The 27,223-nt window shown below is 41.0% G+C and overlaps 2 protein-coding genes across 2 annotated transcripts; one reads left to right on the forward strand and one right to left on the reverse strand.

Moving 5' to 3' along the window:
- Positions 1-10,177: 10,177 nt before the first annotated feature.
- LOC310994450 (beta-1,3-galactosyl-O-glycosyl-glycoprotein beta-1,6-N-acetylglucosaminyltransferase 4-like) lies at positions 10,178-13,002 on the reverse strand. Its single transcript, XM_083983153.1, has 3 exons — positions 12,886-13,002; positions 12,745-12,791; positions 10,178-11,780 (listed from the first exon to the last, which is right to left on the reverse strand). Exon 3 carries the CDS (start codon positions 11,777-11,779, stop codon positions 10,493-10,495), a length of 1,287 nt encoding a protein of 428 aa, XP_083839279.1. The 5' UTR covers position 11,780; positions 12,745-12,791; positions 12,886-13,002; the 3' UTR covers positions 10,178-10,492.
- Positions 13,003-14,558: 1,556 nt separating this feature from the next.
- Positions 14,559-26,901, forward strand: LOC310994568 (3-hydroxy-3-methylglutaryl-coenzyme A reductase-like). The gene is made up of 22 exons (XM_083983300.1): positions 14,559-14,587; positions 16,091-16,162; positions 16,909-17,111; positions 17,571-17,774; positions 17,883-17,994; positions 18,113-18,200; positions 18,444-18,528; positions 19,024-19,129; positions 19,256-19,362; positions 19,463-19,579; positions 19,715-19,848; positions 19,930-20,216; positions 20,694-20,854; positions 20,954-21,148; positions 21,984-22,142; positions 22,562-22,719; positions 23,274-23,379; positions 23,490-23,660; positions 23,785-23,925; positions 24,660-24,818; positions 25,349-25,503; positions 25,934-26,901. Exons 4-22 carry the CDS (start codon positions 17,613-17,615, stop codon positions 25,980-25,982), a joined length of 2,652 nt encoding a protein of 883 aa, XP_083839426.1. The 5' UTR covers positions 14,559-14,587; positions 16,091-16,162; positions 16,909-17,111; positions 17,571-17,612; the 3' UTR covers positions 25,983-26,901.
- The last annotated feature ends 322 nt before the right edge of the window (positions 26,902-27,223 follow it).

Genomic DNA, 27,223 nt, shown 5'->3' on the forward strand with positions numbered 1-27,223 from the left:
TCTACGAGTTTCCTTGAACGCACCATAACAGTCCTCGTCCCTACGTCACCACATTCACGGCGTCCCTTGGCTGCACACACAGCCCTGCATGCCGTTCTCTCTCCTCATTGGATAAAAACTGTAGGATACGATAAATGTTTTCTCCTCGGCTCAGAGCAGAGCAGAGTGACTGAGAGACCCGTGTTTCAGACCAAACACTCTATGTAAGTGATTGCTGTCGGAAGATATAACTATTTAAGACTTATATTAACACAAATATATCACTTACTTCTGCTTTAACCATGAAAAAATGCAATATATGAAATACACATCCTTTGGCTATATGAAAATATAATTTTATAACAGGCTGCTATTCAAAAGAATTATACTATACAATTAGTTTATGTACACACAGGCTATAATATGTTATTACCACATTACCATATATGTTTGAATATATATACTGTATATATATATATATACACACACACACATACACACACACACACACACACACACACACACACACATATATATATATATATATATATATAAGCAAATTTATTTTAAGATAGCAAACAATTTTAAAAAATCAGTATGCTTACTGAACAATTTTTTCCCACATTAATGACTCTGTTTATGATATTAACATATATTGATGTTTATATTTATGTAACATGTATATAGATATAAGCAAACATAGACCTCTATAAACATAAATATAGGAACATATTTATATGGGAAAGATATGTCAATACAACATACATTTACATGAAGGTTGTTACTGTCATAATTATTACGGCCATTAGAGGGCTCTGTCATTTGAACGAGGGGCTTTTAATGAAAACACTTATTCTGCTCAACAATAAAGAATAACTTTCATAAGTTGTTGTTTTTTTATGAACGTACAGTGTCCTTAGTTATGTTTGTTTTATGTTACTGTAGCTACATTATGTCCCCTGTCTCATCAGAGTGGTGTCGTGACTAGTGATTTCATGATTAAGAGCAATAAGTGGATCTATTGCATTAGTCACATCATGTGAAAAAAATACAGCTAACAAGCCGACAACATGTTGTTCTGTGCTCATACAGATCTGGGCCAGAGCCAACAGCATGACCAGACTGTACCTATGTTGTTTTATATAGGCTGTTCTTCTCCAGACTAAAATGTCATGAGGTTTCCGTCAAACAAGCATGTGGTCGGACAGACGGTTGCAGAACCTGGAGGTTTCAGTTCCGGTCTCAGGCAGAGGAGCTCAAGTTACACCAACAATGTTTCAGATGCCAGAAATATTGCCAGAAAAGCAAAAGGGAAACTCTAGCTGGCTCAGTGTACAGTGCACAGCTAGTCCCAAACTAAATGAAAAGTCAAAGCATAGCACAACTAACTAACTAACCAAGGCGACACTTTTCAAATGTTCAAATTTTTACATGTAGGCCTACAGTATTTACGTTCTACATTACTTTTTTTTTTTTTCAATTTTGTTGTATTAACACAATTGAAAAACTTCTGTTTTGCACTCTGCTTGAAAAACTTCATGAAGGGCTTGTTTGATCCAAAAAAAATAAAGTTGCAACATCCATCTTAAATATTTAGCTACAGTAATACTGTAATTATTTTCATAGGCCTATATCCTATATGTTCTGAGGCTGTTACATATGCACATTAATGATTCCTCACAATAATTATTAACAGTGATTTACCATGGTTTGAAACGCATGTACATCAAATTAAAATGCATCTGCACAAAATAATCTGAAATAATCTAATAATAAAAACACTGTGCTAACATTCAGACCAGTTCATTGAGAGACCAGCTGCAAATGTTAGCCTACTGAGTAGTTACTGAGTCCTAACGTTGCTTTTGTTGTGCTTTCGTAAATTAATTTAAACGTTTGTAGAAGCTATTTAAAGTAGCACAGCTAGTCCCAAACTAAATGAAAAGTCAAAGCACAACACCTGGACTTTCTCTTCCTCTCTGTGGGCTCTTGGATCCTCCCTGCCTCTTTCTTTGTTTCCTGTTTTAAGTTTCCAGCCTTGACCCTGAGATGATAATATGTGTGTGTACTCCTGGTTGATCATGGTTTTTTCGTTTAGTTGTTTGTTTAATTCTCTTTCCACTTTGCCAAGATAATATGAGGAAATGTTTGGTTTTACAGCTAAATATCCCGTTCAGCCGTGGGTTGTTATAACATCACGGCCAGTCGGCCACATTCCCTTTGTGAGGCGTTTGTCAAGGTTTTTCGAGCCAGAGCGCAACTCACAACAACATCTTGTTTGGCTAAATGCCTGCTGCAGCATGTCCTGACTTGGAAACCTTGGTGTAGGAGAAAACCAACAAAGCTGAAGGATTCGTCAAAAAAAAGAAGAAAAGAAACGAACCTCACCTGCTCCGTCCAGCACGACCAGCCTCCTGAACAACACCTGCAACCTGCAAAGTTTTTGTTTGTGTCACTTTAAATGTACTTTTTCAGACGAGAATTGACAATTGAATTGCTCAACTGAAGAAACTGTGTAAACAAACTTCAATGGTTAGAAAACCATTCAGTCTCATTTTGGATTAGAAATATATCTACCAAAAAAAAATGCAATGAAGTAAAAGATTTAACATTTTTCATGATCATCACTTGATCTATTGAGAATTGAGAGTATTGAGAATAAACCAATTTTCTGTCCCCATTGCATTTTGGTTTCTTTCTTTCTTTCTTTCTTTCTTTCTTTCTTTCTTTCTTTCTTTCTTTCTTTCTTTCTTTCTTTCTTTCTTTCTTTCTTTCTTGTGACATATAAAAATGACATATAGCTAAGAATAGTGTTTTACATTTAGTGCATATCATTAGGAAGGTAGATGCTTTTAAGTGTTTTGGTGTGCAGGAGGTGGTGTGTAAGTAAGTAAGTAAGTTTAATTTATATAACACTTTTCATAGATAAAATCACAAAGTGCTTTACAACAAGGGTAAAATGACAATTATTTAGTGTTTCTGAGTAAAGTTTTGATGCAAGAGTTTCATTTTATACAAGAGTGTGTGAAGTTTTAAAGCAGAAGTAAGCGATCCGGTCGTTTTCGCTAATGCTGCATTCCAGGCAGGCTTTTGAAATCGTAAATTACAGCTTCAAGTCACAACTTACGACTTTGTAGCGTTCCAGGCAACCCACTCGTGTTTTTCCGACCTGTTTTACCTGTGAAAGTCACTATAACTGCCACTCGTAACTTCCGACCCGTGAACTCGTACCAGATCGAACTGGTACCACTTCACAGGTCGGAAAAACACGAGTCTACGAGTTTCCTTGAACGCACCATAACAGTCCTCGTCCCTACGTCGCCACATTCACGGCGTCCCTTGGCTGCACACAGCCCTGCATGCCGTTCTCTCTCCTCATTGGATAAAAACTGTAGGATACGATAAATGTTTTCTCCTCGGCTCAGAGCAGAGCAGAGTGACTGAGAGACCCGTGTTTCGGTCCAAACACTCTAGGTAAGTGATTGCTGCCGGAAGATATAACTATTTAAGACTTATATTAACACAAATATATCACTTACTTCTGCTTTAACAGTTTTTGTAATAGTGAAAAACTGTAACTGTGCAGCCGAGCCTCCTGCACAATAATGCAGTTCACACACTGTGAGACGTTGTGCATTAGTTGAATCATCATTATTTTTAAGCTTGTGCTATATTCATAAAACCACATATAAAACCACATACTTCCCTTAATAGTAAGTGAGAGATTTCTCAATGGAGCTCTTGTCAAAACACCTGCTGCTGCTGCTGCTGCTATGACAACCAGTCTGACCAGTCAGTTACAGGATCTTTATGGGTGTGGCAGATTTAATGTCGTCCTGCTTCATCCTAAAACAGCAGATTTGCAGCAAGTTCTGAAATCTCCATCCATCAGAATATATTTCTGATAGGAAAAAAAAAGGCACATTAAAGGAATAGTTCACCAAAAAATGAAATTCAGTCATTACTGACTCACCCTGCTGATGAATACTCCAGAGTAGTTTTTTATTCCTCAAAGTGCATCTTTAGACCCGGGAGGCTGGTTTATAGTCCAACGAAAACTTTATATGAGAGTCAATAGGGCCCAGACACAAAAACCTTGTAATATTCCTCCACACTGTTTGTCTACTGCAATTCAAGTGTCCTGAAGGGATACAGTCCAGAGTTTACTTAAAACGACAGCCTAAACAGTCCTGTATTGAATTTGCCATGGGGCGCGCTCTCATGTTCAATATATTAAAGGGAAGGAAAATAAACACACTTTCCCAGACAAATAGCGGAAATCACAAAGACAATTAAGCTGTGTGGTTCAGAAGGAATGGAAATATGTGACTGAGGCCTGAAAGCTCCTTTTCATCGTCCTCAACTAATTCATCTCTGTTTGGACTTAACAGCGATAACAGCTTCTCTTTGAGTTTCTAACAACTGAATTATTTCCAGTGGATCAAGATGGTGTCGGGGGGTGCGTGGCCTGCACGTCTGTGTTGCTGTGTGTGTTTGTGTTGCTTGTTGCTCTAGATGTCAACTCCCTGCTGGCGTGTACCATCGCCAAACACTGCTGGATGTTCGACCTTCTGCAGAAGATTTCGTAAAACTGGATCACAGTGAATGTGGAACTTTATGAGCGTCCCAACTCACCTCCCCCAGGCTAAAGCTTCAAGATCTACTTCTTGGACTGAGCTTGCCCTCGCCTCTTTGTCATGTATTGATCTGCCTAATCACAATAGACAGGCCTCTTTTCTACCTGTTTTTAATCTCTTCTTAACCCCACCTCCTCTCCTTGGTTTTTTACCCCTAAGACATTGACTTTGTGTGATTTTATTGTATGGCTATTATTATTTTTACTCATGTTGTATGTCTTTTAATTTATTTTCTTTGTATTTTAGGTGTAATTTTAGGCCTTATGTGAGCTGTTGTGTCTTTTATTTCTGATGCCCATTACTTATTATTCTGTACAGCACTTCCACTGGATTTGACCATGCAGTTTTCTGACAGGGAGGGATATGGGTTAGGGTTAGTGAAACTATAGTGAACTATAGTGAAGCTACCATGCAAAAACATGCGGTCTGGGTGCATCTAATAACGAACGTTAACCCCTGTTGAACAGTTCAGCCAGAAAAGAAACCTCTCACTTCTGGGACACACCGTTAGCGGACGGAAACCGAGAGCTATTTAAAACTTTTGTTATGACTCACCTTTATTTCCCTAAACCAGCAAACGTCTATACTGTATATAAAACTCCAGGAACTTAATTTTATAGACATAAACAGACTTTGAATACCTGCAAAATAGAATAAATACACTCAGGTGGAAAGGAAGTTATTGCATTGTAAAAAGAAAAGGAGAAAAAGAAGAAGAAGAGGAATTGCACATTTGAAGACCCAGACTTCAACTTTTCAAACTAACAGAGGAAAGAGACAATGTCCAACACTAAAAACATTCAACAGTCCCATGCAGCTGCCATATATGGAAACAGCATGACCTCTTCCAGGAAGTAGGAAAAAAGAAGAAGCAATCTGTCACATACTGTTGCTACTGTGCCAAACACAGGGCAGGAGGTGAAAATGTTCCTGAGCAGCAACAGCAGTCTGACATCCAATCCTTCAATATAAATACATTTTTAAAAATGTACACATGTCAAGACTCATAGTCCACTTTGAAACAGGACTACATGTTTTTTCACTGACACAAGTTGTCTCTAGTATCAGCACTTAGTGAAACCTAGATGTAGGCCTACATTCCCTCGGTTGATAACCACAGTTTGCCCTAGAAAAAATAGCTGTGATTTAACACCAACGCCATCATCATTGTCATCATCACCATCAGACATGACAATGTAATAATGGTGCCTCCATTTTGTTTTGCTTCGGATGGTCCATTCCACCCCTGCAATGGGCTACTGCAGCTCCTACTCCAAGACTTACAGTAAAAGGGGTTTCTAACTACTATGCATCTTGCACTTTACGCCTTCTTGATTGAGCACTTTACAAAGCTTGTGTGTTTTGTTTGTTTGTTTGTTTTTGTTTTACTTTTCGGTACTTAGATGCCTACTTGCTATGACGAATGAAATGATCTTTTATCTTTTTAACTTGCTATTTAGGCTCTATCTCTTTATTTTTAACTTATCCGAGGCAAGGGACAGCACAGTCTTGGGAGGTAGTCAGGACTTTATTTCACTGCTTGTTGTACGTGTAGGTAGGTGTGTACCAGGCCTATGTGAAGAATCTTGAATCTTGAATCATCCACACTTTTATTAAGAAGTTTGCAATGAAATAAAAACTTTTCTTTGTTTGTTAAAAAGTTCCTTTTTTCCCCAGTAAGCGACTATTTGATAACAGGAAGAAAATGTGGCTTTTGAAATAGAAAATACATGCGCACTTACCTGGTTTATGGCTCAATTAATGAATGAAAAGAAAGCAGCTGAATTCACGGAAGTCAGTGGATTGTTTCAGTCTGAAGAAACTTTGAACTCTTTCCTCTTTCCAAACTTCATGAATACACAAACCATGGATGAGAAGCAGACAGAGACACTTTGCTTTCAGAAATCTACTGAGGCTGTTTCTCACTATACAGCATATTGCATGTGGTCAATGGGTATCTGTCATGTGTGCACATGTGCAGTGTCAGCATAGTATGTCAAAATACAGATTGCATGTTGCAGAACAATGCACCATATTCATACATCACATGTGCTGAGTTTTGCTGCATCATCAATCTGAGCTTGATGATTATGGAAACCAAACTCTGTTGTGATATGAAACTAAAACAAGTGTGATGTGAAAACCTGAAACCTCCAGCCTTTTACAAAATGTGTACGTGTGTTTTTTTAGGTACTTAGATGCTTACTTGCTATGATGAATGAAATTATCTTTTATATTTTTAACGTGTTATTTCGGCTATATTTCTTTATTTATAGGGACAGCACAGTCTTAGGGGTAGTTAGGACTTCATTTCACTGCTTGTATACTCTGACTATGCATGTGCAAATAGCCTAAAGAATCTTGAATCTTGAATCATCCACACTTTTATTGAGACGTTTGCAATAAAATACCAACTTTTCTTTCTTGGTAAAAGAGTTTTTTCCCCCCTAAAGTGATTATAAGTTAACAGGAAGAAAATGTGGCTTTTCCTCAGAAGTGTGTGATTACGTTGCTCACTCACTCATGTTGCCACACGCTCAGAGTCAGACTTCAGCGATGAATAAGTGATGATATCACACCTGATGACAAACAAAAGGTGATTTTGCAAACTCTGTGGAACATGATTGAGTTTGTGACGTATGAGTCACTTACAATGAAATAAAGTTTCATTTCAAGCACAACAAAACCAAAAGAGTTACTGTCAAGACATTTTGTCCAAATCACATCTAATTTTCAGATTTTGGCATTTATTGTATGTTTATTTAGGTTTCCTTAGTAAAAAGCTGAAGAATACATTTATAGACCTTTAAAACACCTAGTTTTTGCGTTTAGGGCATCTTACAAAGAATTAATAAGGACAAACAAGACAGATGAAGTCACTAGGTGATGTGATAGCCTATACATTTCTATAATTAACAGCTCTTAAGTATCAGATTCAATGAAACATGAGGTTTTACCAAATGGCGTCACAACAGTGAAGGTAAAAACACTTGAACACCTGACACCGCTGCTGCTCCACAGGTGTAGCGTTCACATGCCCGACCGCTAGCTCACTCACTCACTCATGCATGAACTAGAACATCCACTTGAATTAATAATTAACTCCCCGACCTCCTTGTCCCCTGTCCCCTGTGTACTGTAACTACAGAGTGAGGAGGAAAGACGTAGCTCTAATGGTTAATGACACTCTGAATGTGATACTGATGTGCTTAACAACCACCTGTGTGTACAGTAATAGTTAAAGGTTGGTTAGATTTCCATATAATGTGTTGTGGTCAGGGGAAACAGAGGCTACCTGTATTATGTTGACGACATCTCTCTGGAAAAATTTGCAAATCTACTTTCCCTGTGTGCTGTTACAAGAGGAAGTATAAGGCTTCAAACAGTTGTATCATACACACCACTGCAAGCACAGTTATTATTTTGTGTTTATTGCTGCGATGCACCACACAGAAAAGGAAGTTGGACTTATATCTTTTACAACCTTTAGGGAAATATGTTCCGCTATACCACTTTTTTTTTTTTTTTTTTTTTTTTTTTACATTTTCAGAGCACTTCCTGTTTTCCTGCTCATGAATAACCAGTAATTCACACATTGAGATTTATACCTGTGTAATCAAACATGTCTTTTCTTCATTGTGGACATCAGCACATGATGGTTATATTATTGCAATGATCGACTGAGGTCTGAAGAAACAGATCCTCCCAGTTAATTTGGCTGCTTCATGTAGCAAACTAGACGTCAGTCCATTTTTTTAAACTTCCTCCCATGTGCATCACATACACTGACCACACTAGGGTCAGCATAATACATGCACACTTGGGGTAATAAATGAAAATAAAGCAGCAGAGTTCAGGGACGTCGGTGGATTTTTTCAGTCTGAAGAAACTTTTAACTCTTTCCTCTTTCCAAACTTCATGAATACACAAACCATGGATGAGAAGCAGACAGAGACACTTTGCTTTCAGAAATCTACTGAGGCTGTTTTGTGTCCAGTGTCAGCACATGTCAAAAACCAGATTGCATGTTGTGCCGTCTGCACAAACAAACACTTTCATCCCAATTTGTGTTTATTTTCTTGTGTTTGATGTTTGAGCTTCACTGTGCAGAACAACGCGACGTATTCATACATCACATGTGCTGAGTTTTGCTGCATGCACATTCAGTTTGAGCTTGATGATCATGGAAACCAAACTCTGTTGTGATATGAAACTAAAAACAGCCGTGATGTGAAAACCTGAAACCTTCAGTATACATGCACACTGAAAATGGACTTTCTAAAGACGAAGAGGAAGAAGTTTTGTCGTACTTTTAGATTTTCAAGCTCCCATGATAAAAAGGACACACTGTTTTGTGGTAAAAATGTCTGGGGAGGATTTGTGTGCTGCACAATACTGGGGGATTGGCCATTGTGTGTTATTTTAACACTCCCTCTATATGTGTTCCTTCTTTTGTCTACATCACGTACACATAGGCTATGTAGCTTTTTCTGATCTATGTTTTTGCAGCAAGAGAGACAGGAAAGTCGGGCGACAAAGAGGAAATGATGTGAGCCACAGACAAGACCTGGATGGACTTCTGAGACACTGCCTTTTAAACTCAGTTTCAGCTTTGAGCTACTGCAGTGCCCTAATAATAATCATTTGATAATAACAATAAAATATAGTTTCAACCTAACACCACTGTGGTGTTGAAGCGTCTTTTTCCTGACTGGCTTATCTGTGCTGTTTCATCACTAAATGAGGTCCAATTATTTCCTTTTCTGGGAAAACCACACACAAATACAGCAAACAAGAATGTAAATAATTATTTTTATATGTACAAGTTACATTTTTATTCACTGTCACATGTTAATCAGTTGACCAGAAGATTGTGGATATAAAAGTTACCTCCTAACAACATTGATGTGTTGTGTAAAGTCTTGTGAAAGTCTTGTCTTTCTATGGGCCAGAATAAACAGGTTGGGATCTGTTAGGTCTACGTCTTTCACCCACAGTGAAAACCCCCCCCCAAAACAAACCCCCATCATCCTGATAGAGGAAGTAACCTCAATGCCTGCATAGATAAAACAGAGACTATCTGTTCCACTGGAAAATTTAAAGGGATAGTTCAACATTTTGGCAAATTAGTCATAGCAGTTAAAAGCGAGATGCTCAAAGCTACGCTATGGAGGCTCATGGGATTTCTTGTTTTCCCTCATCAAACTCATCAAATACACAATCCAACAACTCCAAAACGCTCTGGTGGACAAGTTGTGACCTGCACATTCACCACGCTATGAGATAATAATGGAACGTTACCAGACAGAGTTGTTTTTGAGGCAAATGCTGAAAAACTGCCTCCAACGGGAACACGCATCAGTGGTTTTGCATGAATTTACCTCTAAAACAACTCTGTCTCATAACGTTCCGTTATTATCTCATAGCGTGGTGAATGTGCAGGTCACAACTTGTCCACCAGAGCGTTTTGGAGTTGTTGGATTGTGTATTTGATGAGTTTGATGAGGGAAACTAATAAATCCCATTAGCCTCCGTAGCGTAGCTCTGAGCAGCTTGCGGCTCTGCTCCGCCGTTCTAAAAATAGCTTGCACCCACAATTAAAGGTAAAAAACCTACTGCTAAAACTATAGGGATTATGGCAATGGGCCAATTTGCCAAAATGTAAAGGCTGAGAATCCACAGCTCTCTGACTGCAACCACCAAATATTACTGGAGCTGAATCAGATGGTTTGTTGTCATTATAAATTAATTATTTGGTTATAAAACCAAGAAAAATATCTTAGATAACATCATCAATAATTAATTTCCCAGAAAGAGAAGCAGCGAGTTTGGACACTGAAGACAATTCTGACATTCAGCATCTTCATTTCTTGGGGTTAACCCTTACGACAGTTCGCCGGCCGCTGGAATAACTTTTGTTTTTCCTGCAGCTTCTCCTCAAGGCACTGGATGACTACGGGGTCCAGTTTGGGGTCAAACTTGTTGGCGAACCAGTGGCCGTGGTTCAGTAACCAACGCAGCTCTGCGGCGCCGTAAATACAGACGCTGCGAACGTGCTGCCCCGTGCAGGGGGGGTAATGTTGGCCCTCGAGGTAATGCCACTTCACCAGCCTGGCCTTACTCATCAGGTCAGTGATGTCCGGCTGCGATCTGGGCACCTCCCCGGGCACGCCTGGCAACCGCACCAGCGTGGCCCAGAAGTGCTCGTCCGGAGAGTAGGTGTCCTCGGACCAGGCCAGAAAGTCCTTCACCACGGCCGAGGAGTTCATGTGCGCAACAAAGTCACGGGACAGCACGAAAAAAGCGTTGCCAGTGAACACCTCGATGCCGTGAGGCGGCGGGGCCTTGGCCTGCTCCGTTTTCACCGGCAGCCATTTGTATTCAAAGCTGGCTTCTTTGAGCTCGTGTTTGAAGGCGAACCTCTGCTTCTTCAGCTCCGTGGGTCGGCACGTCTCCAGCATGTTGGAGCCGTTCAGCCTCTTGAGCTCAGAAACCAGCTCAATGTTGGACCGGAGGGGGAAATCCTGGCCGCAGAGGTTGATGACGTACTTCCACTTGACCTCTGAGGCCAAAAGGTCGGAGAGACAGTTGAGGTCAGCCTTCAGTCGACTGATGCTGGCGTAGTAGACGTGCTCTCTCTTGGAGGCGATGAAGACGTTGGGCAAACAGCGAGCCAAACCCTCCATGGCTGCAGCGAACTGAGCTGAGGACTTCTGGTCGTAGTGAATACAGTAGATGTTGCTCGGCGAGTACAGCGCTCGGAGGAGTCTCTCCACCATCCATGCTGATTTGTGCACAACCAAAGAATAAGCGAGAGGGAAGTCCCTTTGTTCCTCTGACTCACACGCATCATGATAACCTCTTGATTTGATAAAAAAGGGGCAGTTTGAGGTCAGATTCAATAGAGATTCATCCACATCCTCCACCACTTGCTTCCTCCGGATGGTCAGAGATTTACCCACCTCCCCTGGGTCCATGTCATAGATGTCTCTGCAGCTGATGTTGTACTTGTGAAAGGTCTTGATGTCGTCTCGAGCTGCTGTGGGCGGGAGAGTCTCTGTGATGTGCATGTACTTCAAGCAGAACACGAGTGGGACGAACAGAGGCGGCAGGAGCAACACCTTTTTTCTTCTGAGCCTCGAACGTAGAAATCTTGTATTCATTCTGGGGTAAAGGAGGGGGGGAAAACAGGTGATGTGTGACTGATAATATCTTAAAAGTGAGTAACTGACATGACACCTGCAACTAGAAATGTGTAGGTTGACTAATAGTAGGGGAGACCGGGGATGGCTGTAACATTTTTGACATTTCTGTCTGTATCTTGGAGCTCTTTTAAGCCAGTGCGTTCAAAATGTGAGACAGACTAGTTACATGTGTCTGCTATTAAATGGCGTAGGTGTTATCTCTGCAACACAAACAGAAAATGCATGGTTTAGTCTGAAACACAAGGAGTGGAATGTTACAATTCACTCCATAGTCTGGGTTAGTTGTAAACACACCCTGGGGTGAGATTATTAAAGTAAGTATTATGACAAAAATATGATATTGAAAGGTTTTTATTCAACACTTAAATTACTTTTTAACATAAATGATGTGTTGGTGTGTGTGTGCATGTCTCAAGTATATTTGTTATTGTTTGGCTGTTGGTTGTCTGAACTTTAACCCTTTCATCTTTGTTTTTCAAGACCTAGGTCACTGAAATTCAAAGACAACATAATTAAATTTTGGTTGGAATAGGTTAACATTACAGCTAAAACATTAGAACTATAACAACTTGCATGAAAGATATCTTCATAGACACACAATAAACGTGATTTACTTTTATGACTTTGACTACAAAGCAGGCAATGCTTTCACGAAAATACTGTAAATGGAGGGGAGAAAAATGCTTTCATGCCTCAAAATTAGTTTTGTCTTTTTCTTCTAAAATTGGCTCAGGATGCTACTTCTTCACATATGGAAGAAGGACTAAACTGAGCACATAAAAGAGCCAATCAGATGATTCATAACTTGTACCTGATTGGAGAAACTGTAAATGTTACAACTGACCCATGTGACAAACCATCCCCGGGCGGTCTCCCCTATCCATGCGCCTGACGCCTTTCAATTTCAACACACTCTCTCTCACCTTGGTCCAGGCGCCGCTCCGCTGAACCCGGCTCATGAAGCCGCGCTCTGAAAGTTATAAACACGAAGACATGACAGTGAGATCTCACTCAGGTCTTTTCCTCTTTTAGTTAGATTTAGATTTGACCATAAAACAACTCACCGATGTCAGAGGAAACAACCGGAGTGGACATTTGTCTTCAGTGCCATTCCACTTTTACGCATGAGCGCGCTCCGACGTCTGTCATCCCTTCACTCACTCATCGCCTCCTCTCTGTTAACTCACCGCATGAACACATGAAGAGGTCAACAACGCGCTCCGACGCTGCGCTCCGTCTCAGTGACTTGTTGAGGAGGAGAGAGAGTGGGGGAAAAAAATAACCCGGAAAGAAAGAGGGAGGGGCTCGGGGGCGCTAATATGTGCTCTAAGACGATGCGTTAAAGGCTGTAAAATGTTTCTATGTGAGTCATAAATCACCACCCAGTCTGGCTAATTACGGTTATGACGTGGGCTATAGCATAATGTAAAAGTGAATAAACAGCGCGAGGGGAAGGAGCGTAAATGATTTACGTACTTGCGCAGATGAGAGCGGAGCCGCAGCTGATTACAGAGGATGATTGGAAACCCCGTGGCCGGAGTCATCTGAACCCTGAGAGAAAACAGAGAAGATCAAGGAAACTTTACAACACGCAGTTGTAAAAGTTGGAGAATTAAAAAAAAAAAAACTAAAGAAATGCAGCCTAATCTGATTTCGCACAGCTGCATTGTTTTATTTATAAGATGATGTCAGGTTTAAGCCTCTGGGGGAAAACACGTCAAGGAAACAGTCAAGTGTTTTGTTTATTGTCCAAGCGAAACTAGGTTCCGATTATCCCATTATTAAAGAACGGGGAGGAACCGTCCGCGCCCGCACTAATGGCTGAGAAAGAAGAGATTCAGTGCCAAAGAAAAAACAAGATAATAGATAAATGCCAACATGATTTGGTGTGGTTCTTCAATTCAACAGAAGCTTATCATTTCATTTTTTTTTTTTTTAATCTTACATCTGTGTTTTTTCAGTGATGTTGCAAACAGCAGCTGCTCACTTTGAACAGATGAACACGTGGTTTGAATTTGTAAACTAAATTTGGAGTTTGGCACAAGACCGACTCTAACCGTTCTTCTTATCAAGCAGGAAAAGGCTTTCAGTGAGTGGCATCGTGTGTTGGATGATACTAGGATGATAATGCTGTTACAACACAATGAGCCTACTGGAGGCTCACTGCAGGCAACAGGTGTCCAATGTGTGCGGAGAGATAGTATCTAAGTCTTGAAATAAACAAGCAAAGTGAACATTCACAGGGTAAAGATAGAACATCAGTTACTAAATGTGTGCTGTTTTAACAGAGCGGGACACCTGCAGGCTAGAGGACCTGCACAGTGGCCTCCAGGTGCTGAGCTCTTGAATAAATGTTAGGCTACAAGAAATGTCATAACATCTAGTTATTTGCACATAATCTTATGTTGTAAAATAATCTTTATTATAAAATTACTTACAAATAATATGTAGGAAATTATTCTAAATTACATTATGTTTGAATTATAGGCTATAGCCTCCACATTATGTATATTATGTAGCAGAGATTTGTTTAGGCTATAACATTACTTACAAGAGACAAATCATAAAATTACTTAGAATTAATTTTATTCACAACTATTTTTGTGCACAAAAAAATGAATGAAGAGATCTATTATAGATCCATGGAAGAGATGCATTTCATTGCAGTTTTTCCTGCTTACGCGGTTACGTCACGCCTTGACGCAGCAGCGTATCCATGGCAGCACGTCGGTCTTCGGTCGCTTGTACAGGAGGCGGAGTGAGTGAGTAAAAAGAGCCCTGTGTGGCCCAGACAGACCAGACCCCAGACCAGACAGCTGTCAGATTTACTTAATACAATTTATTTAACGTAATTAACAGGCTAGCTGGATCTGAAAGACTCAGTGCGCTGTGTTGGGCGCCATGTTGTTGTTGTTGTTGCTGCTGCTCCACCAAAGATACTGCAGCCTGAACAGCTCCTGTGCAGTTCACGCTTGGTTGATAAGATTAGTTTCACATTCACTTTAAATGTTTTTCTCATTTCCAGGTTTTTTTCTTCTTCCAGATTACAATCTAACTGTTTCACTCCTTAACTTTTCCCAATGAGGAATATTTTCTCCCTGACACAGGATACCATGATTCAAGACTTTGACATTTGCTTTCGCTTTATTCTTCTTTTTCTTCTTCTTTTGCCCCTGGACAATGTGTTTTTTTAGCCTGTGTTTTATGGTGGGAACACGCCGTTAAGTATGACTTAACTGCTCTTGGTTGAACTTAACACATCTGTGGATAATATTGGTAGGCCCAGTAGGCCTATGCTACTATAAAGTTTAAAAATTAAGGATAGAAAAGATGTTCGTCCTTATGCTACTGCTCCTAATATAAACTGAAATTGATATGAACAGGAATTGAAAAGGAGAAATAAGTCAATGTGTAATGCCAACCTGTGTAAAGTCCTCAATGGTTGTTTAACAATACCAGCTCTAGGGGTTAAAGACTAAATGTGTGCATATAGGCCTATAAGAATGGGGTTTGATTTCAAATAATGTAATTTATGCCATTCAGGATGCATGAAATCATGCACAATTAATGTGATTTACATTTAATCTAAAAAATTCCAACAGGCTGGAAAGATAAGTATTTTCTGGTCAAAGTAATAGGACATGTTTAATTTAATTAAACTGAACATTTAAATGTCCACATACCATGAGCAGCACAAATTGGCTTATTTACTCTCTCTACTCTGAACAGATATCTTTGGCCTGTTTGTGGTTATGCAAATGAAAATATGAAAATTATTTCGACAGTAACGCTACATGACATTCACAAGAGCCTCTTGAATATGAGTCATTTGTCAGTTATCTCTCAATATTTAGGGAAATCAACCACAGCTAACTGATTTATTAAAATGCCCGGTCATGATGAATAACATGATATTTTCACAGTCCCAACAAACTGTTGCTCTGAGGCTCTTTGAAAAGAGTGAAGAGATGGGAAAGTATTGTAAAATAATCCTTAATGTTGACTGCATGGACCCCAGAAATAAAACCAGCTTATAAATGTTGTATAAATAACCAGTAGTAGGTTCTCAAGGAGTCTATAGTATCACCCAGACTGCAGACTATCATCACTTCCACTAGATGTCACACTATACCACCAACATCTCAGACCAGATCACTTTATTGGCCCCTGCAGCCAGTCTCCATTTGGAGAATCTGCTGGGCCCAAGATATATAACATCCTATATAAGTGAATGAACATTTACGTGATTCATTTTACTTTCATGTATAGTGCTGAGGTGGTCTGAAGATGACTACTCTGGGATGCTGAGTCCAAAGGAAGTTTCTGTGAAGGGGAAATAAGGTAGTAGCCTTATGCAAAAGTTGAAGGCACTTAAAACGTTTGGATTAATTATTCATGTAATATTGTGCGTCATATGTTATTATGGTTCATTATCACTGCATATGACGTGCTTCTAGCAGGAAAGCTCATTAGTGCTCAAATTCAAATGTCTATTACAATGTTTAGTAATTGAATAATATATAAATGACTTGTAGACTGTATGAACATATACACTGCCAGTCAAATGTTTGGACACTTGCCTCATTCAGAGTTTTTTTAATTTATTTTTTTATTATCACTTTCTACATTGTAGATTCAGACATCAAAACCATGAAGGAACACATATGGAGTTATGTTGTAAACACAAAAGTGTAAATTAAAACCAAGTGTGACCTAAACCCAACTGAGCCAGCAAATGCTCAGCTCCTCTGGGAACTCGATCAAGACTGAAAATCATTCCAGGTGACCACCTCATGAAGCTGACAGAATCAAGAGAGTGCAAAAAGCTAAGATCAAAACAAAATATGACTAGCCTACATCAAAGAATCTAAAATGTAAAACATATTCTCCTAGTCCTACTACGTAACTGCAATGTGTCCCTTCATAGTTTTGATGTCTTCAGTTTGAATCTATAATGTAGAAAGTAAAGAAAATAAAAAAGTTTGTGTCCAAACTTTCGACTTTTCAGTGTATGAGCAATCCAAATCATTTCAAAATTTGTTTTGAAAGCATATAACTAAGGGCTTTTTTTTCTTTTCTTTCCACAGCTTTCACCTCTGTATCACCTCTCGCGACGCCCCCCGACGTCTGACGCAAACCTGACGTCAGGATTTCCGCAGACGCCATATTGTTTTTTTTAAATTACATCAGACCGAAGTAGCTAGGCTGCTACTGGGCGATTTGTAGAGGAGAGGGACTAATATAATGGAAAATAATCTCTGACCGCGGCGAAACTTACCTCTGGAAGTACGTGAGTTCAATTGTTTGAGTTTGTAAGACTTTTTTACTGTGAAAACGTCGTAACGCCGGGGGCGAACTGACCTTGGCGACGGTTTGTTCGGGTGTGACGGCTAATGTAGCTAATGCTAACAGCAAGCTACGAGCGTCATATTTCATATTTTAACGAGGATATTATTTGTGTTATGAGTCCAGAAGGGAGCGCCCGAGCCTGCTGGTACATTGTGAGCTAAAAGTTACATTTTCGTTGTTATTAGTCATTATAAAAACGATCTATTATGGTGTTGACAGCTGCCCGGTAAACATACAGACTGTAAGTTACGTTAGCTTTGTCATCTTTATCACCTAAAATACAACAGTCACGGTTTCTGCCAACTTTATTTGTGACACCGTCTTGCAACTAAACTGGGCTGCTTGTTGTCTCTTTGACTGGAAAACAATAGGCTGATGTTCTCTTTCTTCTCTACTACAGGTAAGGCTGTCACCTTAGGTAGCAGGAAAGCATCCTCACATCATGTTGGCACGCCTGTTCAGGCTCCACGGCCTGTTGGTCGCCTCCCACCCATGGGAGGTAATAGTGGGCACCTTGGCTCTCACTGTCTGCCTGGTGTCCATGAACAACCTGACAGGTAGCAGCCAGATGTGCAGCTGGAATGAGTGCCCCAAAGTCGAGGAGGTGAGTGAGTAGTAAGTTAATGGTGTGGGCGTGTCAGGCCATCTCACTGAAACTGTTGTGTGTTTTCATGCTAATAAGATTAATCTCCCTTTGAATGCTTTATTGCAGAAAGTCTACAGCAGTGACATCATCATCCTAACAGTCACACGCTGCATGGCCATCGTTTACATCTATTTCCAGTTCAAGAATTTGCGACAACTGGGGTCCAAATATATACTGGGTCAGTATTATGAGATGTTGTTAGTAGGTGCAGCAATAAACTATAAATGACACTGATATGAAAATGCCACACTGTGTAAATTTAACCAGCCAACTTCCTGTCTTTTCTCGTCTAACAGGTATTGCAGGGTTATTCACAGTGTTTTCCAGCTTCGTTTTCAGCACAGTGGTCATCCACTTCTTCGGGAAAGAGCTGACCGGCCTCAAGTGAGTGTTTTAATGTGCTAGATGACATGCTCTGCAGACCGGTTACTGATTATTTGTAATAATCAACATTTTAGTCTGTGTATTTTAGAGTGAAATATAACTGGGTATAATCTGGGTTCAGAGTTCGTGCAATTATCGTAGTGTTTGTATTGTAGTTAACAACAGCCCATGTACATCGGCTTTCTGATAGTGTAACCAAAGCTGCGGTGAAAAATTTCATTCCCTGAACTGTTTTCCTTCCAGTGAAGCGTTGCCGTTCTTCCTCCTGCTCATCGACCTGTCCAAAGCCTGTGCGCTGGCTAAATTTGCTCTCAGCTCAAATTCTCAGGTAACGTCACGCACCCTTTATACAAAAACCAGGTGCATCTCAATAAATTAGAATATCATGGAAAAGTCAATTTTTTGTTGTTAAAGTCAAATAGCCCCAACCAAGTATTGAGTGCATAGATGGACATACTTTTCAGAAGGCTAACATTTCCATATTAAAAATGCGTTTTTAAATTGGTCTTTTGTAATATTCAATTTTTTGAGATACTGAATTTTAGGTCTTTATTAAATGTGAGCCATAATCATTAAAATTAAAAGAAATTAAATAAATAAAGACATGAAATGTTCCATTCTGTGTGTAATGGATCTATATACTGTATTAGTTTCACTATTTCAATTGAATTACTGACATGAATAAACTTTTCCACGATATTCTAATTAATTGAGATGCACCTGTATATGTGAACTAGCTGAACTGAGATCTATATACTCATATGGTTGTAGAAGACGGGGTGTAACTGACTACTAGTGCTGTGGCCTTGTGTCGTGTTTATAGGAGGAGGTCAGGGAGAATATTTCCCAGGGAATGGCCATCCTGGGCCCAACCTTCACCCTGGATGCTTTAGTTGAGTGTCTGGTCATTGGGATTGGCACCATGTCAGGTGAGGAAATGGCAATATTTGTTCACCTCTAGCAAGCAGTGACATCTGTGCTCCGAATATAAAACTCTGTGTAATGACGGTAAAGTGAGCAGAAGTTTTTTGTTTTCTCTGTTGTTTTCTGTCCAGGTGTTCCTCAGTTAGAGATCATGTGTTGTTTTGGCTGCATGTCTGTCCTGGCCAATTACTTTGTCTTCATGACCTTCTTCCCCGCATGTGTCTCTCTGGTCCTGGAGGTAAGAAGAACGATCTGTGCCATCGTCCTAGAGAGTCTTTGACGGGAAGCCAAAATGAGTTATTGCATCTGACGGTTCATCTGTGCGTTTTGCTTTACAGCTGTCCAGGGAAAATCGCGAGGGTCGTCCGATCTGGCAGCTGGGCCATTTTGCCCGTGTGCTTGCCGAAGAGGAGGACAAACCCAACCCCGTGACGCAGAGGGTGAAAATCATTATGGTGAGAAAGAAACTGAATCCAGCTCTGTTACGACACATGTGGACAGAATATTGGAAAGACAGGAGCTCAGTTGACGAGCTGCCTGCTCGAGGCACGTGGTCTAACTGTGATATTTCATAATATCTTCCTCCTCAGTCTCTGGGCCTGGCTTTGGTTCATGCTCAGACTCGACTGGCAGCTGAGAATCCAGGTCAGAGTAGAGCGGTGGATGGACCCGTGGCCAAGAGACTGGACTCTGACAGGACCGTGTGGCCTCTGAAGCTCACCAGGTAAAAACAGCAACAAAAGGAGGAACTCATTGGTTCCTGTGCAGTAACTGATCCGCTGATCCACCCCTTCCTCTTTGTCAGCATGGACCTGGAGCAGGTGATAACGCTCGGCCTGGCCCTGCTCCTGGCGGTGAAGTACGTCCTCTTTGAGCAGACGGAGACAGAGTCCTCCCTGTCCATCAAGACCCCGATCATGAGCTCCTCTCCGGCCCAGAAGCACCGGGCGTCGGAGGACTGTTGCAGGAGGGAACCCCCGGCCCAGAGAGTCCAGAGGACCACGAATGATGTCTCGACGGCAAGCCCCAACCCAGCGGCCGTCCCCGAGCCGAGACCGTCCCCTGAACCTGCCACTGCGGTCAGAGACAACGGTGAGAGTTACAGTTTCCCCTGCAAACTTTGCGTGCAATTTCATATTTATCGTAGTTTGTGTGTACTCTGTTGTTCTATTCCTACACTTAATGTTTAAATATTAAGTTAAGGTAACAACATTATGGAGTACCGACAAAAAGGGTACCAACTTATGGGCTACAATAATATCGTCAACGTTGTTTATTGATAAGCCCAGCGGACTGACACACGTTAGGGGGAAACCATGTAGGAATTTCGTATGTATTGTGTTTATTTATGTATATATTGCTGTTTTACTTTTAATCTATTTAACTCCCTTCGAGTGAACCTTACAGCAGTTGCTTTTAATGATTTCGTCATCCAAGTGACTGCACAACGACGATAAAGCTCTTGAGTCGTGAATAATGTCTCTTCTCACTGCTGTAGCTGCTTAACATGACCTTGTGTGTGTGTGTGTGTGTGTGTGTGTGTGTGTGTGTGTCCTGGTTTCTCTACAGTCGACGAGAGTCAGGCTGCAGCCGTCTCAGTAGAAAACGTCCCCACTGCTCCGTGTCTTGAGGAACCTCCAGCTCCGACGACGCCTTCAGTTCCTCCGAGCAGCTCCGACTCAGAGCCGCGCTCGCTGGAGGAATGTCTGGCCGTCCTCTCAGACCCTCAGGTGAGCCGCCGGCGCAGAGACAGATCCTCCTCCACGAGCACAAGGCACCGAAGGCCAAAGGTTTAATGAGTCTACTGGTTTGTCCTTGATGCTTTCCAGAGAGGCGCCCGTTTCCTCAGTGACGCCGAGGTGATAAACCTGGTGAACTCGCGTAACATCCTCAACTATAAGCTGGAGTCGGCCCTTGAGACGCCAGAGAGGGGCGTGGCCATCAGGAGGGACATGTTATCACCCAAACTGCCTGCTCCCTCCGCCTTGTCCTGTCTGCCTTACAAGGACTACGACTACTCCAAGGTATTTCAAGCATATTTGTAAAAATTTGTTGTAAAATTTATAGATTCATTTTGAAATTCAAATTAAAGTTGGTCAGGGCCAGGCAATTTTGGACTAATTTAGGCAATTCTGAGCAACAAGAGACATGTCAAAAATTCTGTTATGAAGATAGAAATCTGATAATGCATAATTGCATCTTGACAGCATGGAAATGTTGGTCATTTGTTTTTAACAATAAGTGTTTTGCTTCATAAGAGAAAATCTAATGTTTAAAAATGCCACTTTTACATTGACTTAAATTGTTCCCATGAGAGCAGAATTCAAAATGTTTTCAAAAATGGAGTTTTTGAGATAAAATTCAGATATTTGCCAAACTTCATCAACCACGACTCCAAAATATTGTCAATTTTTTCAGGAAGATTGAAAATGTATTTAGAAAGAATTGGTTTATTTAATTGGTTTATATGCTTACAGTCAAACGTTTTCATGCACTATAGGCTCAATTTTTCAAATATCGAGGTAAATCGAGGTGTGGAATTTGTGGATTTGGTGTCAATTGAGCAAAAATTGTCGAACAAGAAATGTTTAATAAAGTTTTTATAAATAGTGATGGACTTCACAATTTGTACTGAGTTTCAATGTACAAAAGTTTCCCCATGAAGAATCCTGACATGTGCTTGGAGTTGAGTAAATCTGGCATGGGACTGGAGCTTTGTTCAAAGTTTGGTGATTTTTCATGTATGGGAAGTAGGATTACTAAAGAGGAAGAAGAACAATACTGGAGAAAACAATTGGCCCCTAAAAAAACTTCTCTGTTCGTGTGTGTTCAGCCTGTATTTCTGACTGTGTCTTGTAGGTGATGGGAACTTGCTGTGAGAACGTCATCGGGTACATGCCGGTGCCAGTGGGAGTGGCTGGTCCTCTCCTGCTGGACGAGAAGCAGTTTTACGTCCCCATGGCAACCACAGAGGGCTGTCTGGTCGCCAGCACTAACAGAGGATGCAGAGCACTTTCTGTAAGTGATGAACATTACACTCTAGCTGTGTGTTCACTGTGTGTTTGTGTGTACATATCTGTGTGTATATGTATATATGTGTGTATGTGTATAAATAAGTACAGTATGTTTATGTATAAATGTGGTTAGGTATGTTTATAGTTGCAAAAAAAGATGCATGGCGCCATGTTTCAGACCGAGGAATTTACTAGGATGATGAGTAGATGGCTTTTCTTCTTTTTTCCTTTAATACATATATTATCTAATTTGTGAAAGGATTTCTTGAAAAAACTGGTAGACAACATAAGTTCACGTTTTTCTTTCCCCTTATTCAGGAGTTGCGTTATTATAATCTTTTGGATTGAACTGTTTGATATTCTTTTTTTCAATGAATGAAACAAATAAACTAAACTAACTGCTGCCTCTTCCTGCCTGTCCAGCTGAGTGGGGGCTGCAGCAGCAGGATCCTGGCCGACGGTATGACCCGAGGCCCCGTGGTGCGGCTGCCCTCGGCGTGCCGGGCCGCAGAGGTCAAAGTGTGGCTGGAGACCCCGGAGGGCTTCAGCCTGATCAAAGAGGTCTTCGACCAGACCAGCAGGTCAGAGGAAAAACTGACTAGTTCAAAAACAGAATGAATGACATGTATGATGTGTATGAAAGGGACCCGCCTGCAGGGAAGATGGCGGACACGGGCGCCACCATAGGTCCAATCCATACCGGAAGTCCTAATCGGACGTTGGGCTTTTTGTGTATCTTATTCATTATATTATATTATTTATATATATATATTATTAAAATAATTTTAGTTTTAACCCCTATTCTCGTTGTTAATATGTCTTGATGTTCTGTAAATGATTAATTAAAAAAAAAAAAATCGTATTCAGCGCTCCGTCCAGGTCCGTACTAAATATTAGTCCTCTGGCGGTGGATACGAAGAGATAGATCAGTAAGAGAAAGAGACGTGTGATTGATGGTTCAAGTGTTTTCAGAGTTCAGTTGCAAACTTCAGGTAGATCAGATTTTCAGTATGGAGCGGCGAATAATATACACGAAGAAGACCAACTTCCTGCCTGTCATCTTCCCTGCAGACACCGGTTGTTCTTGTTTTATTGAGGAACAAACAGATTACATGTGATTATCTGCTCCTACTAGGTTCGCTCGCCTGGAGAAGCTGTTGGTCGGCTTGGCCGGGAGGAACCTGTACATCCGCTTCCAGTCTCAGACGGGAGACGCCATGGGCATGAACATGCTCTCCAAGGTCTGTCTGTCTGTCTGCAGTCGCTGCTCCTCAACAACGACTTGTTGTGTCTCCAGGACCTCACATCCTGACCTGTGTGTGTGTGTGTGTGTGTGCTGTGTTTTTCCCAGGGCACTGAACAGGCTCTGCAGAGACTCCGGCAGCAGTACCCGGATGTCGAGGTGCTGTCGCTCAGCGGAAACTACTGCACCGACAAGAAGTCAGCCGCCATTAACTGGATTCTGGGCCGGGGCAAGTCTGCCGTGTGCGAGGCCACCGTCCCTGCCAAGGTGGTGCGGGAGGTAAAGAAAACTAAAACTGAAAACGAAACGGTGGAGAATCTTCTTCTGCCCACTGGCTAGAATGATAAATGATAGTTTGCTGCTGTCGGTTGCTGTTTCTAATGTGGCGTCACGTGTGCTGCAGGTGCTGAAGAGCAGCACCGCCGCTCTGGTGGAGCTCAACGTCAACAAGAACATGGTGGGCTCGGCCATGGCTGGAAGCATAGGGGGCTTTAACGCTCACGCTGCCAACATAGTGGCTGCCATATACATCGCCTGTGGACAGGTGAGAGGATTCAGTGTGGTTGATAACAGGGTTTCTGCGGGTCATTAAAAAGCATTAAAAGTCATTATATTTTCCTAAAATTAAGGCCTTAAATGGCATTAAAAGGAATTAAATTCGATTCTCAAAGGCATTAAAAAATTGATAAAAAAATTGATTGATTCATACAGTGAGATTTTGATATTACATCCCTATAGAGCACAAAGAGCAGAAAAATAGGGGGATTATACAGTCAATCTACAGTAAAATTAAACGTGGGTGAAGAAATGGAGTATTTTCAAATTTTATATTTTTAGGTGGTGGCAGGCTACTGTTGACTTTTCTTTTTCTTTTAATTGCTAGCGGCAAAAATTGGAATCGGCAGGTCAGGCTTTTTAAAAATTGGTGATTGGCCAGAAAATTGCAGTCGGTGCACCCCTATTGGTATGATAAACATGCAGAACCAAGTAATTGGGTAATTGTCAATGTGTATATAGGTAAGTGTATGTACGCTATGCACACGTATAGTATTTACAGTCACATGCATTAAAAATGTTTGAAATGGCATTAAAAAGGGCATTAAAAAGCATTAAATTAGATTTGCTGGTACCTGCAGAAACCCTGGATAATTACAAAACCAGTTTAGCTCAGTGTCTATAAAGTTGTAGCTGATGTAAAACAAAACAAAACAAAATGTCGATGCTGCCAGGCAGAAACACAGGTCAGGTCGGTTCATCACCTCCCTCGTTGTGTTTCAGGATCCTGCTCAGACCATCGGCAGCTCCAACTGCATCACCCAGATGGAGCCGGCGGGGCCAGACGGAGAGGACCTGTACATCAGCTGCACCATGCCCTCCATCGAGCTGGGCACAGTGGGAGGGGGCACCAACCTGCCGCCGCAGCAGGCCTGTCTGCAGGTAACGTACTCTTCGCTCTTCTTTTATTTATTTGCTTTTCCAAACTACAAAGATTTTAATTTTCGGGGGGGGCATGTTAGTTCATGAGTAAAGCTTCACATCAAACTCATCAAATACACAATCCAAAACGCTGTTGCTGACAAGTTGTGACCTGCACATTCACCACGCTATGAGATAAGGACAGAACGTTATGAGACTGAGTTGTTTTCGAGGTAAATGCAGAGACTGCTTGCTGAAAAACTGCCCCCGATGGGAACATGCAACACCGGTTTTGCATGAATTTACCTCTAAAACAACTCTTGTCTCATAACGTTCTGTTATTATCTCATAGCGTGGTGAATGTGCAGGTCACAACTTGTCAGCGACAGCGTTTTGGAGCTGTTGGATTGTGTATTTGATGAGTTCGATGAGGGGAAACCAAGAAATCCCATGAGCCAATCAGCATGTACTGTACATGGTCGTCCGTCCAGATGTCAGGTGTTTAGTTTTCATCACATTAAATGTCTGCGTCCGTCTCTGTCCGTCCTCAGATGCTCGGCGTCCAGGGCACCAGGCCCAACCAGCCCGGTGAGAACGCCCGGCAGCTGGCCCGCGTGGTCTGTGGCACCGTCCTGGCAGGAGAGCTCTCCCTGATGGCCGCTCTGGCCGCCGGACACCTGGTCAAGAGCCACATGGCCTTCAACAGGTCAGATGCTCAAAAAAAAACTCATCCTAGCTTCTCTCCAGTCTCTGTATGGAAAGTATGGAATTTGATTTTATACATTTCCAGGTCTGGAAAAGTATGGAAAATGGAAACTATTGTATGAAAATATATTTTATTTTATTTATCTTATCTTGGTTTGGTCTTATCTGAAGTTATTTGGGTTAACTATTTTGTATGTGCTATTGTACTTAGCTACAATCTCCTGGAAATTATTTGGTTGCATAATGGCATACACATTCAGAATAATGAAAACAAGATAAATTGCATGCTTTTTTAAAAATATTATGCACATCTATTTACTTAAATATCACAAATTATTTGAACTTTTTTGCAGAGTATGGAATTTGGAAATTTCTAATGTGTAGGAACCCTGTGTTTCATAGTTAAAACTTGTTCTGTTCTCTGCTCCTAGGTCTAAAAATAACTTAGCAGCAACTCCTACACAGAAGTCAGAGACGTGAATGCTGAGAGTTCATCCGAGAGAGAGAAAGGAAGAGGAATCCAAACCTTTAAAGACTTACTAACATGCTGATGAACAACAGACCAACACACGCTGAAGAAGCTGTAGACCACAGCCGGCGTGTGCTGCTTGCTCTGTGTGTGTGTCGCCCGCCCGCCCGACTGCTTAACGACTTCCTGGGTTGAGTTTGAGTTAAGTTGTTATGTTGCGATTACTTACTTGTGCCATTGTTCTGCATTGAAGAAACCCACTGGTGTTGTTGGTGGTGTTGTTGTTGTTGGCGATGATCTTTCAGACGACTGGGAATCATGACGGGATTCACTTGCACTAAGTCTTGAACCAGTATCTTGTGCCTCGAGAGTCATGAAGCCAAAACACACACACACACACACTTTTGTACACAGTTTCTACATTCAACCCTGTGCACAACCTTTATTCAGAAAGTTCGAACATGTTTTGTTCTTGCCATAAGCTTTTGTTCCAGACGGCGCCCGTTAACTGCAACAAGCTCAACGTTTGTCTAAGTTTAAAAATGCCAACTCCTCTGAATGTATGAATGTCGTACTATTATCGGTGTTGTAGGGAGGAATATCACTTGCACCACCTTTTCCTGAGCGAAGGTGCTACTGTATACTGTGTATACTGTAGAGTGACTGGCTGCTGCCATCAGTTTGTAATCAGACTGTAGAGGCAGGTTGGTTGTTTTTTTAATTTTATTTTTTATTATTTAAGGCTGACAGGAAAACCAAAGCCATATTAAATTAATTTAATACACTTTAATGGTACACTTAACATGTGCAAGATTTAGATTTATTGGCATGGCAGAAGTAAGAGGAGAGGTATAAAGAAGTGGCCTTACAGTTCAGTATGTCTTAGAGAAGTTGAGCCATCGCATGTTTTAGTTAGAATAACAAATTGTGAGCTGTAAGAGACTGTCATGAATGTTTTATTTAAAGAAATAAACGACAGTGTTCCCTGTTAATGCTGTGTTTTTTGTTTTTTTGTGTCTTTGTGTAACATGAACTGACTCCAAACACAGAGAAGTGGGAGGATAGACGTATTTATTTCTCTTTAAAACAGGGCAGAGGTGCCATGATGTCACAGTTACATTAGTACGAACTGATTATTTACAAAAGAAAGAAAGCAAAAAAAAGAAAAGCGTTTTGTTTCTGATTACATTCACTTTGAACAACCTGCTTAACTTGTTATTAAACAAATGCTTTTTGGGGTGAAAGAGCTTCA

Source organism: Trachurus trachurus (assembly GCF_905171665.1).
Source record: "Trachurus trachurus genome assembly, chromosome: 12".
Lineage (NCBI taxonomy): Eukaryota > Metazoa > Chordata > Actinopteri > Carangiformes > Carangidae > Trachurus > Trachurus trachurus.